This window comes from Carlito syrichta, unplaced genomic scaffold (genome assembly GCF_000164805.1).
Source record: "Carlito syrichta isolate Samal-C Ts95f unplaced genomic scaffold, Tarsius_syrichta-2.0.1 Scaffold302727, whole genome shotgun sequence".
NCBI lineage: Eukaryota > Metazoa > Chordata > Mammalia > Primates > Tarsiidae > Carlito > Carlito syrichta.
The window spans coordinates 1,062,924-1,077,707 of record NW_007246823.1 but is presented as its reverse complement, the minus strand read 5'-3'; the positions used below and the strand labels follow the sequence as shown (position 1 = coordinate 1,077,707).

Sequence of the window (14,784 nt, the reverse complement as noted above, 5' to 3'; positions counted from 1 at the left end):
CAGGAAGTTGACTCTATCATAAGAAAACTAGCTACAAAAAAGCCCTGAACCGGATGGAATTCTATAAAACATACAAGGAGGAGCTAATACTATTCCTACTGAAAGCATTCCAGGCAATCAAGAAAGACGCAGCACTCCCCAAATCATGTTATGAGGTTTACATCACACTGATACACAAACCAGGTACACTCCCCAAGTCATTTTTATGAGGTTAACATCACACTGTTACACAAACCTGATAAAGATCCAACTAGGAAAGAGAACTACAGGCCAATATCTCTGATGAACATAGATGCAAAAATACTGAACAACATTCTAGCAAATCAAATCCAACAAACAGCTCAAAAATCATCCACCATGACCAGGCTTCATCCTCAGGATGCAAAGCTGGTTCAACATCCACAAGATCATAAATGAAAATAAATACAAAAACAGATGTAAAACAAGAACCACATGATTATATCATTAGATGCAGAAAAAGGTTTTGATAAAATCCAGCATCTCCTCTTTATAAAAACCCTTGAACAACTAGGCATAGAGGGAACATAACTCAAATTAGCTAGAGTCATCTATGATAAACCCACAGTCAACATATTGCTAAATGGACAGAAATTGGAAGCATTTTCCATGAAAATTAGAACAAGACAAGGCTCACCCCTCCTGTTTCAACATCATAGTGTTGGAAGTCCTAGTTAGAACAACCAGACAAGAGAAGGATCAGGGGTATCCAAATAGGAAAAGAAGAAGTCAAGATATCCCTCTCTGCTGATGATATAATTCAATACCTTGAAAATCCAAGAGAATCTGTCAAAAATCTTATACTGATAAAGGACTTTGGTAAAGTCCCGGGTACAAAATATATGTGCAAAGACAGTCAAATTCTTTCCTTAATTTTTTTGTTTTTTATTTTAAAGATGTGGGGTACATTTCAGGGTTAGGTATACAAATGTTCATTATGCAGATACACTTTTTGATGAGGTATGCCACTCCCTCCCTTAGTAGTTTCCCTCAACTGCCAATCTCACTCCCCTGCCAGCAGTTTTCCAATACTGCCAATTCTTTTCTTATAGTATTATGATAATTGCTCAAGGTCCACTCGAGCAATTATCATAACAACATGTGGTACTCTGTTCGTTTCTGTGATAGATCACTGAGTATTTTTTTTAAGTTAGAGTCTCACTCTGTTGCACAGACTGGAGTGTAGTAGCATGCTCATGACCACTCTAGTGTTGACCAGCTGGGCTCCCGTAATCCTTCTGCCTCAGCCTTCCAAGTTGCCAGAACTATAGGGGCACACTACCATGCCCAGCTAATTTTTAAAAACTTTATTGTAGAGACAAGTTTTTGCCAAGTTGCCCAGGCTGGTCTTGAACCAGTGGGCTCAGGCAATCCACTCTCCTCAGACTCCCAAAGTGCTGGGATTACAGGCTGAGCCACCGAGCCCGGCCTGCTTTTTCTTATCTCATTTTGCTGTCAGGGTCAAACATACACCTCTACTGCATTTACAGATTGTAAGGCAGTGAGAAGTGGGTTCCAGGGGGCCCACACACCTGTCAGCAGATACTGGGATCTGCAGATAGCTTCTGAATCACAGCTCACCCCCCCCAATTAAATCTCAAAACTGCAAAAAAGCACAGCCCCCACACCCAGTCCAGCTTCAAAATTGAACAAAACCAAAGGATCTATATAAGGAAGAATAGAAGATTGAGCAAACAGAAGTAAAAGCTATCCCTCAATCACTGAACAACAGATTTAAAGAGAAGCTTTAAAAAGAGGGGAGGGGGAGGGAGGAAAATATACACAAATGAAGAAAAACCAAAGGAAGAATCTGGTCTCATACAGACCCCTGGGAGGACAACTGAGAATACAGGTTTAGGAACTCAAACAATGAAGAACCCCCAAAATGACTGTTCTCAAACCACTAACCCAGATATAAAAATATGAATAGTGAGAAAAAATAGAAATGAGTAGAGACAAGAGGAAAGAATGAAGGAGTTGATAACTCAGATAACAGCAATAACGAATACGGTGAATGAAAAAAATAATGATAAGCATGGGAAGCAGAATTAACCAAGCAGAAGAAGGAATCCCAGAGCTTGAAGACAAAAATATGAAACTAACCCCAACTGTTAAAAACAAAGAAAAGGGGAAGGCTCTGTGGCTCAGCCTGTATACCCAGAACTTTGGGAGGCTGAGGTGAGTGGATTGCCTGAGCCCATGGGTTCAAGACCAGCCCAGGCATCTTGGTGAGACCTCGTCCCTACAACAAATCCAAAATTAGCTGGGCATGGTAATGCACACCAGTAGTTCCAGCTATTGGAAGGCTGAGGTGGAAGGATCACCTGAGCCCAGCAGGTCAACAATGAGATATCTGTGAGTGTGCCACTGCACTTTGGCCTGGGTGACAGAGTGAAACGCCAACTCAAAGAAAAGAAAAACATAGAAAAGAAGCTTAAAAAGACAGAACACCCAGCAGGTCGAGACTGCGGTGGCCAAGAGCGGCCACTGCACTCCAGTCTGGGCGATGGAGTGAGACTCCAACTCAAAAAAAAAAAAAAAAGACAGAACAAAGCCTCCAAGAGATAAGTAGTTACATCAAGAGGCAAAACCTAAGGTTAATTGGAATCTCTGAGGCAGAGAGACAGAGACCACCCTGTAATAAACAGTCCATGAAATTATCCAAGAGAACTTCCCTCATCTCATCAGAGACATAGCCATTCAAACACAAGAGATTCAGAGAACCCCTGAAAGACAACAAATAAGAAAACTAACTCCTAGACACACAGTAATTCTCTTACATAATGTAGGTATAAAAGAAAAAATCCTAAAGGCAGCAAGGGAGAAATGTCAGACTACCTACAGGGGAAGACCAATTAGAAATACTGCAGACGTATCTGCAGAAACACTTAAGGCTAGGAGACATTGAAGTCCAACCTTCAAAGTTCCCAAAGATAAATAATTTCAACCATGAATTACCTACCCAGCTAAGCTAAGTTTCATCAGTAATAGAGAATTAAAATCCTTCCCAGACATTCTATCCCCAAGAATAACTGTCCTTTACACATTTACTTTGCACCCTGAGACTTTGCCAAAGTCCTCTATCAGTGAAAGCAGGTTTTGGCAGATTTTCTTGGATGTAGGGACAAGGGAATATTTCTACACTGTTGGTGGAAGTATAAACCAGTATAGCCTCTGTGGAAAAAAGTGTGACAATTTCTAAAAATTCTAAAAATTGATTGTCCATACGACCCCATAATTCCCCTACTTGGAATATACCCTGAGGAACTCAAATCACTCTATGAAAAAGTTACCTGCACACTCATGTTTATTGCCGCATTATTCACAATAGCAAAAACATGGAACTAACTGTGCTGCCCATCAAAAGAGGACTGGAGGTTGGGCTCAGTGGCTCAGCCTGTAATCACAGAACTTTGGGAAGTGAAGGTAAGTGGATTGCCTGAGCCCATGGGTTCAAGACCAGCCCAGGCAACTTGGCGAGACCTCGTCTACACAATAAAAAAAAATTAGTCAGTCATGGTAGTGCACGCCTGTAGTTCCGAATACTTGGAAGGCTGAGGCAGAAGGATCACTGGAGCCCAGCAGGTTGATGCTAGGGTGGCTGTGAGTGTGGCACTGCACTCCAGCCTGAGTGACAGAGTGAGACTCCAACTCAAAAAAAAAAAAAAAGAGTACTGGATTTAAAAAATGTGGTACATATACACAATAGAATATTATGCTGCCATAAAGAAAGACAAAATTATGAACTTCACAGCATCTTGGAAGGACTTAGAGTCTATAATACTGAATAATCTATCACAGAAACAAAGAACTGAGTACCACATGTCCTCACTCTTAAGCAGACCCTGAACATTTACTATAACATTAAGAAGGGAATTGGCAGTAGCCAGAAACTGCCAAGGGGAGGAGGGGGGCACATAACATCAATAAGGGTACCTGATCTCAACCAGGCAAAGTGGGGACCAAAGGGAGGCCCATTTTTACCTATACAATGACCACTTGTATAACTAATCCTGAATTGTACCACACATCTCTAAAATAAAAAATTGTTTTAATTTAAAAATAAATAAATAAAATAAAGTTTTATCCTGTACCTATCTTTAACCTGGAATTCCTCTTCAAAAACTATATTCTAAAGAAATATTGGCTCATTGCTGAGTTTCTATGGTACACCTAAATGACCAACCATGTAAAGTCATTTCATTGAATTATGAAATTTTCATATTGAACCTAGAGGGAGGCTGTCCTCTCTCCTCAACTCTGAGCTTCTCGCACCGGACTCGGTGGCTCAGCCTGTAATCCCGCGCCTTTGGGAGGCTGAGGTGAGTGGATTGCCTGAGCCCGCGGGTTCGAGACCCACCTGGGCAGAGAGACCTCATCTCTACAATAAATCAAAAAATCAGCTGGGTGTGGTAGCACATGCCTGTAATTCCGGCTACTTGGAAGGCTGAGGCGGAAGGATCACCAGAGCCCAGCAGGTTGAGGCTGCGGTGGCCGGGAGTGGCCACTGCACTCCAGCCTGGGCAACAGAGTGAGACTCCAACTCAAAAAAAACAAACAAACAAAAGGGGGTCCACTTGGGCCCAAATAAGTGTTAGCAATATAGAAGATGCTGGTGACTTGTGGAAAACATGGAGAATGTTTATCGTGTAGTCCAACAGAAAACAACTTAATGGCCCCATCATCCACTTGTCTCTCCTTTCCATGCCCTACTCGAGTCATGAAGCCCCTAGGTGACTTCTGCCTTCTGTGTCCTTCTCCTCTCCTCTCACGCCCTTGCTCCTCCTTCCTCCATCTCCTATTCCTTTTTTAACCAAAATGTTACTAGCTCCAGTCTGGTCCTTCCTTATTGAAAACCATTTTGCTCAAACCTCCTCCCCAACTTCAGCCAAATTTTATTTCCTTGTCTATTTCAAAGTTCACCAAAACAAAGACCAAGACAAAAACCAGAACAGACTCTTCCTTCAGTTTAATGATCATATTTTGTTATTATGGTATGATTTGAGAGATCCCATCTTCCAGGAAAGGACTAACAAGGAATTTCCCCAAAAAGATGGGTCTCCCCTTACAAAAACTCCTATAATGACTGAAAAGGGAATGAGGTTTTCTGCATCACATGCAATGGAACATCATGCAGAAATTTTAAATGATGTGCAGAAGCCTATCTTGTGAGAGAAAGGTATTCGAGATATACTATTAGTGACAAAAATAGGTTACAAATCAATTTCGCATGCATTGTTTGTATGTGCATATATATATATACAAAAATTCATATATATATGAAAAAAGACAGGAAAGATAGACATTAAACTTTATCTTTTTAAACATTTTTGTAGATCATTTTATATCAGTTTTAGTTGTACAGATGGTTCTCACAGTAGCAACATAATTTCTTACCTGATATTGCCTTTTTGAGGCAATGAATTCTAAGCATCTTATAGTTTACAGATTACCAAAACATAAACACATGTCTCTCAACTTTCTTTTTTTTTACCTTTAAATTTTTTATTTTAAAATTGTGGGGTATAATTCAGGATTAGGTATGCAAATATTCATTGTGCAGGTGCCCTTGTTAATGAGGTGTGCCCCCCCTTCCCTAGGCAGATTCCCACTACTGCCAATCTCACCTCCCCTCCCCCGCCCCCTACCCCCCACACACCCGCAGTTTCCCGTTACTCAGGGATGAATGTTTGGAAGCTGTAAACAATCGGTGGTCTCCTGCCCTGTAGAGTAGAAGTCAGCAATCTTTTTTCATAAAGGGCCACATAGCATATGTCCTGTCACATGCTCTGTTTTTATGGCACAAAGATAGCCATACATAGTGAGAGTGGCTGTGTTAGCAAACCATACTAACAGACAATAATCTGAATTTGGCGCCAGAAGGATGTAGTTTGCCAATCCCTGGTCTAAAACAAGGATAGTCAATGTGGCTGTAGTGGTGTGTTGAAACTAGCTTATATCTACTTGCAATAGACAGTTGTTAACATCTCTTCCCAACTCTGTTCCATGCTTGATGTTGGTAGTTTGAGCTCAGCCATATTAAGAGTAATTACAACATGGAAATTGGAAAAGGCTGTGCATCTGCACTTCTTCTCCCCTCATCACCCTCCTGAGAATTGGCTGTTCGCACCACTGGGTGTGTGTTCCCCAGTGTGGGAGTGAGGGCAGGGATTGGTCCAAATTAGAGAGAGAGGCTAAAGAAGGCATTTGATGGGGGAGCTTCCTAATCACTGGCCTCCATGTAGCTTGTTTCAACTTTGTGAACTGGGTGAAATGAAAATTCAATGTGTTTCTTTTTTCCAGCTTTATCTGTCACTTCAACAGGTTGATTAGGAGAGTGAGAGGTACACATGAACCATCCAGGGTGAGCAGCTGACTCCAGCGTGTACTGGGAGCCCACCTTAGACTTATAAAAGATGAAGTGTCGGCATTCTTGTTCCTTCAGAGTACCCAGTTCCATCAGTTTCTTCTTCTATGGGGTGAAAAAGATTCATTAGATAGCACAGGCTTTGAGAAGGAGAAAAACCCAGCATGTGTGCCCTTGCTTTAGGCCTTTGCACAGGAAAGGAGGAAAAGGTGGTCCTTGGGAGAGTTGGGGTGTCAGCCTTGGTACTGGTGTTTAAGGGCTGATAAGTAATCATGCCTTCTTGACCATGCCATCTCCTCTCCTCATATTAAAAATAATTTTGGGTCAGGCTTGGTGGCTCAGCCTGTAATCCCAGCACTTTGGGAGGCCGAGGCAAGTGGGTTGCCTGAACCAGCAGGTTTGAAACCAGCCCAGGCAACTTGGCAAGCCCTCATCTCTACAATAAATCAAAAATTAGCCGGGCATGGTAGCACACCGCTGGGGTGGCCATGAGTGTGCCATGGCACTCCAGCCTGGTCAACGTTGTGAGACTCCAACTCAAATAATCATCATCATCATAATTTCAAGATGCAGAAGTCAAGTGAACACCAAACTATCAGCTCTAAAGAAGTTTTAAAAGTTAGAATAGAGAATATGATTTGAATTTGCATCTAAAATTGGGCTTCTTAAGATTTCTTCACTCGAGTGAAAATGTGCTCCATCTAGGAATATGTTTGCAGAGCAAACACATTGCTCTTCAAGTGCAACCTTACACACTCCTACCCTGTACTGGTATGTCACAGTCCTGACCCAGGGGTGCCACCTGCCACATGGAGGGCCACAGCAGCAGGAGAACACAGTCCATCCAGGGTAGGTGGATCTAGGAGAGGAGGGAGGGCTGCTCACACATGTTCAGGTTCTCCTCCTAGTCTCCTCATTATGTGGCCAGGCATGGTGGCACCTACCTGTAGTCCCAGCTACTCAGAAGGCTAAAGCAGAAGAATCGCATGAGCACAGGAGGTCAAAGCTGCAATGAGCCATGTTTGTGCCATTGCACTCTAGCATGAGTGACAGAGTGAGACCTCTGACTCAAAAATAAGAGAAAGAGAAAATTCCAGGAACAGTAAGAGGCATTGAGGAACTTGGCCTTTTACTCTGGGGCAGCCAATGGCACCAGAAATAAAGCTGGAAATCTCACCTTCAGCTGAAGAGATGGGTGGCCTTTTCCTTTGTCCTTGTCACAGTAGAGACACAACTCTCCCTTAGAGACTGCCAAGAAAATTGGACTCCCTTTTTCCTTTGGGGCTGGGGGCAAATGTGAGGCTAATACAAAGAAAATCTCTGGAAAAAGACAGTCAGAAAACTGGTCAGTTCTCAAAGCAGGGAAAAGTCCTTCCTTATCTGCTGGGGTTTCAGGCCTGACACAAAGCCCCTCTTCCCTTGACTCTGGTCAAAATTTCCCTCCGACACACTGGATTAAGCCTCTTCTTCCACAGCCTAAGTGTCTGGCTTCTTCTTTCTCCTAGCCCTTCCAGAAAGACTCCCCTCAAATCTGGTCATTGTTACAAACTCTTCATCCAATGCCTAAGTGTCCCTGGGGCTTCTCCTCCCAAATACCACTACCTGCTGGAGCTGCAGGTGTGGCACAGCATAGAGCAGTGCCCACTTAAAGGGAGGACTTACCCTGGTTTGGTGGGGACAGAAAATACAGCCAACACTGAGAGTCACCTGGGTGTATATGCTTTCTATCTGGAACTGCCTTGAGAATCCCACAGTCCAGGACCAAAACTTGCTGAAACTGGGCATGAAGGTTGAATTTCTTTGGCTCTTTACACTTCAACTTTGAACCTAGATCAATATAACCAGATGTCAACACTTCACATTGATAATGTAAGATTCAGCCCTTTCTATATCATATCTGAGCCCTGGCTTTTCACCCTTCCTGTGTACTCAGACATCATAGCTGCTGAATATTTCTTCCACTTCCAGACTTTCTGTCTTTCTAGGACAAGCAATTTAACATTGTGAATAAGCACATGGGTTCCAGATTTTGACAGATGTGCTCAAATCCAAGATATGTTGTAGAAGGACAGGTTACTAAATCTCTCTAAACCTCAGTGTCCTCATCTACAAAATGGGAGTAGTAACAGCAGCATGTACCTGAGAGAAGAATTAAGAAGATTAAATGCTTACCCAAATGAATACAGACCTCAGCCTGAGCTAAGAAAGTGTCTAAACTATAGAAAAGACTCAGTACATGTTCTTCCAATGGTCTTTTCTGCATACTCTGACTGAAGGCATTGTGCCACCAGCAATGCCTGGGATGGGACAAATCCTTTCAATGGTTGGGACAAGGGAACCTTGATGGAAGAGTGGAAGTGGAGGCAGGAAACCCGCAGGGAACCCACCATGTGTAAGGCTGAGCTAATGCTGCAGAGGCTTCTTTGAAAAACCACAGCGTTTGCACCTGGCTTTGAAAGAACCTCTTCCAGCAGGCAGGACCAGCCACAACAGTGTCCAGGGGGTTCCCAGGGTGTGGGCTTCTACGAAGTCATACAGACCAATTCTGCCTAAAGTGGGATCCTAACAGGAAACCTTCCCTATGGGCCTGATTGGGCAAGCACCCATCCCTTAGTGAAACACTCTGGAGCTTGTCTTATGGAGGGATGGAGCCCCTGTGCTGGGCCAGTGACTGTTGGGGCTGGGTGACTGGAAAATGGCACATTTGGTAATACGATAACACACTACACTGTGTGGTGCTATAGTATAGGTATCTATCACAGGTAATTGTAACATAGAGAATAAGTCTAAGGTGTCATCCTCCTCCCTATAAGCACACAGCCTCTGGCTGGGTGTCTCATCATAGTATGACCTCCTGGTCTCCTTGTCCTCAGACAGTGGGAAGGATTTCTCCTGTAACACCAGATCTCCTGTCACCTCCTCCCTGTGTCCCTCTTTGGCCTCCTCTTCACAGGATGGCTTCCTCTCCAGTGTCACAGCACTTTCCAATTATCACTTGCACACAGGTATTGGTGTCCTTGTCTCTGCCCTAGAGCGCTGTAAGCTCCCCAGGAGGAGGTCCCCTGCCTAACTCACCTGTGATCCTTGACAGACCCCCCCCACCACCACCCCCAATGCTCCCTGTAGTATCTCAAGCATTACAGACACTCAGTGTCTATGAAAGGGGTGAATGGCCCCGGGTGAGATCCTAAATAACTCTACAATGATATGGAGACAGGTGAGATCCATGGCTCTCAGCCCTGGATTATATCAGAATCTCCTTGGGAGCTTTTCTGGGCCTCACCTCAGATATTCTGAGTTCATGTAGCAGGTATAGGTTGATTGACAACCACCAAACTAGACTGGGCCTTTCCATTTCCCACACTTTAATGTGCAATGAATAACCTGTGGTTGCAGTTCAGTAAGTCTTGGTGGTGTCAAGGCTCTACCTTTCTAATAAGCTCCAGGAGCTGTCAATCTGCTAGTCTGAAGACACCCTTTTTTTTTTTTTTGGTTTGTTTTTTTATTCTACTTCATTCAACTGTGACTTTACTTTAGTAATTTGAATGTTTCTACTCAATCTAGGATTAGATTGTTCTTGCCTTTCCAGCCCCTGTAAGCATGACATTAGGCTGTTTACATGAGATTCCTCTCTTTTCTTGATATGAGGATGCAATGTTATAAATGTCCCTCTCAGTATCACTTTCATGGTGTCTCAGAGGCTTTGATATGTTGGGTTTCTGTGTTAACCTCAAAGTCATTCAGAAGCATATTGTTTAATTTCCATGTATTGGTGTATTTTGTGGGGTTCCTGTTGGTGATTGTATTTATTTTTATTTCACTGTAGTCTGAGGAGACTATTATTTTACCCTTTGGAAATTTGTTCACACTTCATTTATGCCTGAGAATGTCATCAATCTTTGAATATGTTCCATGTGCTAATGAGTAGAATGTATACTCTGTGGTTGTTGGATGAAGTGTTCTGTAGAAGTCTGTTAGATACAGTTGAGTTAAAGTTCTGTATTTCCTTGTTAGTTTTTGTCTCAATAATACCCCCAACGATAGCAGGGTATTAAAGTCTCCAATTATAATTTTTATTGTATGGTGTCTATTTCCTGTCTTGGTTTAAGTAGAAATTGTTTTATAAATATGGTTGCTCCTGTACTGTGTGCCTATAAGTTTAAGATATATATTCCTTGCTAGTGGATTGAGCCTTTTATCATAATGTAGTATCCCTCACTGTACTTTTTAACTTGTATTGGTTTGAAATCTGTTTTGTCTGATATAATAATAGCTACTCCTGCTTTTTTTTTTTTTTTTGGTTTTCTACTTACCTAGAAGATCTTTCTCCACCCCTTACCTTGAGCCTGTTGGTGGTCTTTGAACTGATATGGGTTTCCTGGAGGCAGCAGAATGTTCGATCCTGTTTTGTTATCTATGCCTTTTGATTGGCACATTCAGTCCATTCAAGTTCAAGTTAATTATTAATATGCAGGAGTTTATTCCTGTTATTTTGTTATTAAGAGATTGCTTTACTTTTTAGGTTTTGTGATTGAGCTGTATTGTTTGTTAACTCTTTGCTTGCCTGTGCTGTTGCAATGAGTGGAACTGTTGTTTCATTTCCATGCTTAGAACATTCTTAAGCATCTCCTGAAGGACTGGTCTGGAGGTGGCATATTCTCTTAGGGGTTAGATATATTTAAAGGATTTTTAATTCTCCTTCATTGATGAAGCTTAGCCTGACAGGATAGAAAATTCTTGGCTGGAATTGCTTTCCTTTAAGAATGTTAAAGATGGGTCTGCTGAAATTCTGAAAAGTCTTCACTGGTAGGTGGTCTGTCCCTTCTCTCTGACTGCCTTTAGAGTTTTTCTTTCATACTTACCTGATGGAGACAGATTACTTGTGTCTTGGGGATAGTCTTCTCATGTATACTTGCAGGGGTTCTATGGATCTCTTGCATTTGGATGGTTGCAAGATAGGAGAAATTTTCTTGGAGACCTCTTGAAATGCTTGTTCCAGGTTGTTCTCAGATTACCCTACTTTTTAGGAGTACCAATCAACCAGAGATTTTGTCTCTTTACATAATCCCAAACCTCTTTTAGACTTTGCTCATTCTTCTTCAGCCTTTTTCTTTGTTTTTATCAGACTGGGTTAGTTCAATACTTTGATCCTCAAGCTCTGAGATTCTTTCCTCTGCCTGGTCAATTCTACTGCCTAGTTTTGTCATGGTGCTTTAAAATTCCAGAATTTCAAATTGAGTCTTTCTTATATTGACCAGTTCAACTTTTATGCTTCCATCTTCTTGTGACTTTCCTTGACTGCATTTCCACCCATAGTCTGAATTATATGTCTGTCAGAAGGGACAGGTCATTCTGAATGGTTTCCATTGCTTGGGGTATAGGAAGACCTTTTGTGGGTGACACCTCATTAAGGTTTCAAGAATGACTAGTGTTTTTCTGCTGGTTCTTCCTCATTTGTAAGGACAAATTCTTCTCTTTTTATTTTTAATTTTTTGTTTGGTTTGGTTTTGGGGGGTTTGTTGTTGTTGTTGTTTTTATATAAGGTTGCTACTGTTGGGCTGAACTTTTATGGGATTAAATTTTTTCTTTTTATCCTTATCTCACAAGGCTCTCTTCTGTTGTGCTGCACTACTCCTTCCCCTGGGGGTGACAGTTTGTGAGGACTCAACAACTGTGGGTCTTGCTACCCTTCTGAGTCTAACTTCCCTAGGAGGCATCCACCTTTTGGCTGGTGCTAGTGGGTGCCTGCAAGGTATCCCATGATGTGAAGACACTGGAGTTGAATTCTAAAAGGAGTTGGTCATTGATGTATATGGAGGACCCTCTGGAAAAACTCTGAAGTCTCAGTCTATGGACTGATCTGTGAGATGCAGGGAAGCATGATCTTTGTTCTGATTGTCTTCTCAGGGGCTGTTACTGTTGTGTCAGATGTTGTAAAGGGCTCTGCATATTGGCCTCCAGCCAGGAGATGGTGCTTGGAGAAAACAGCTCCCTATGATGGAGTCTGTGGGCTTTTTTTTCCCCCTTGGCCTCTCTTTTCCCAGGGAATAAGTAGATAACCTGGACAATGGGCCTCCAAAAGATCCTCAGTTCCTTGAATTTTGAGAGGAGTGGAGAGGAAATGCTGGTCTGGGAGGGTTGCATCAGGCTGGACTGCTCTTCAGTTCTCATGGGCATGACTGGCTACTCCAGTGGGAAACGAGACCCCAGCTGCTATGGCCATACTGCAGGGATGGCCAAACATTTTCTGTTGTGCAAAAGAGTTCACACAGGGAAAGATGGGTTGCCAGGACAGTAGGCATCCTTGCTTCACCACCTTGGGATCCTCTTCTCTTGTCTGTCAGTGCTCAGAAATCAAAGTGACTTTCCACAGCAGCATTTTTCTCATTGGCTGGAACCAGCTGGACTGCATGCTGATCCCTGGCTGTGAGCTCTCTATGAGGATCTGAAGGGGTGATGGGCCCCCTGGTTGCTGCACAGAAGTGTTCCCACAGGGAGAGAGGGTTACTTGGAGCTCCTCTTGACTCTCTCTCCCCAGATAGAAGTCAATCTGTATTCAGAACTCAAAAACTTTCCACAGTTTTATCAGTCACAACTTGCTCAAAACTGGAGCTGCCTGTTGTAGCAGAACCTGCCCTTGGAGTGAATGAAGTTGGTTATGGATATTTCCCAGCTTGAGGCTGACCACCAAGGGCTACCTACAGGGTGTGAGATCTCAGAGATTGTTAGGCTGTAAGCATTCAGAGTTTAGATGGGTTACCAGATCTATGTGGCCTCTTGAAGCACACCACTATGTTGTTTCCAAGACACTTCCTGCGTAGGACTAGAGTCCCATGTGGCTGTGGTGGGGAGCCCTAGCAGTCCTTGTTAGTGAGTTCTATTTTCCCACCTCACCTTTTCCCACATATGCAGCAGCACTCTAATTCTGATACTAGCTAGACAACAATGGGGCTTCCTGGCTCCAAAGCCAGCTGCTCACTCTCTCCTCTCCTTGCTCTCAGTGTCTCCCAAGAGTCCTCTGCAGAATGTGGTGTGCATCCTCTGCTTCAGCCTGCTCAAGTTGCTGGAGTCACCATCCTTGAGGACTTTCCTCCTTGATCTGCTCTGAAAGAGAGGTGCCAATTGGCTGCTTCTAGGTGGCCATCTTAAATCCAAATATTCTTTTTTTTTAATTTTTAATTTTAAAATTGTGGGGTACAGTTAAGGGTTAGGTTTACAAATATGTATCATTCAGGCACCCTTGTTGATAAGGGGTGTTTCCCCATTCCCAGACAGATATTCACTACCGCTAGTCATACCTCCCTTCCCCTCACCACCCTGCCCCATAGTTTCCCACCACTGTCAGTCCTTTTCTTATAGTATTATGATAGATGTTCAAGGTCCATTATATGAGTGAGAACATGTGATACTCAGATCTTTGTTTCTGTGAGAGATCACTCAGCATTATAGACTCTAGTTCCATCCAGGTTGCTGTGAATATCATGATTTTGTTCTTTTTTATGGCTGCATAGTATTCCTTCATGCATATGTACTACATTTTTTTAATCCAGTCCCCTTTTGATGGACAGCATGATTGGTTCCAACCTTGCTATTGTGAACAATGCTACGATAAACATACGTGTGCAGTTATCTTTTTGATAGAGTGATTTGAGTTCTTCAGGGTATATTCCCAGTAGGGGGATTGTGGGGTCACATGGGAGGTCGATATTTAGAGCTTTTAGAAATTGTCACACTGCTTTCCACAGTGGTTGCACTAATTTACACTCCCACCGACAGTGTAGAAGTGTTCCCTTTTCACCACATCCTCTCCAGCATCTGTTATTTTTTGAGTTATTGATAATTGCCATTCTGACTGGAGTAAGATGGTATCTCAGTGTGATTTTGATTTGCATCTCCTTGATGATTAGTTAGGTTGAACATTTCATCATGTGTCTGTTGGCCCCTCAGTCTTCCTTTGAGAAGTGTCTGTTCATATCTTTTGCCCACTTTATAATGGGGTTGTTTGTTTTTTTTTCTTTTCAGCACTTTTGAGTTCCTTGTAGATCCAAGATGTTAGGCCTTTGTCAGGCCTGGATTTGGCAAATACATTTTCCCAGTCTGTGGGCTATATCCCTGCTCTCTTGATGGTTTCTTTGGCTTTGCAGAAGCTTGTCAGTTTAATGAGGTCCCACTTGTCTATATTGTCTCTTATGGCCTGCGCATTTCGGATATTGCTCAGGAATTGGACGCCAGTTCCAATTTCCATAAGGGTGTGTCCTGCATTTTCTAAGGTTCTTATAGTTTGAGGTTTTATATTTAGGTCTCTAATCCATTTAGAGTTAATTTTTGTGTATGGGGATAGATAGGGACCTTGTTTGAGTCTTCTGCATGTGGTCAGCCAGTTTTCCCAGCACCATTTA

At 42.7% G+C, this 14,784-nt stretch overlaps 1 protein-coding gene across 4 annotated transcripts in view; it reads right to left on the bottom strand.

The window, feature by feature from the left end:
- Window positions 1–6,241: 6,241 nt before the first annotated feature.
- The window catches only part of IL37 (interleukin 37), a 14,972-nt gene continuing 6,429 nt past the window's right edge, over window positions 6,242–14,784 (bottom strand). For 2 of the 4 annotated variants that reach the window (XM_008057114.1, XM_021711839.1), the window contains 3 exons: window positions 8,093–8,212; window positions 7,563–7,705; window positions 6,242–6,490 (listed from right to left, as the gene is read on the bottom strand). In XM_008057114.1, the coding sequence (XP_008055305.1) occupies window positions 6,242–6,490; window positions 7,563–7,705; window positions 8,093–8,212 (512 nt within the window). The remainder of the gene's footprint in view (window positions 6,491–7,562; window positions 7,706–8,092; window positions 8,213–14,784) is intronic. The other 2 variants (XM_021711840.1, XM_021711841.1) reach the window with 1 other exon arrangement.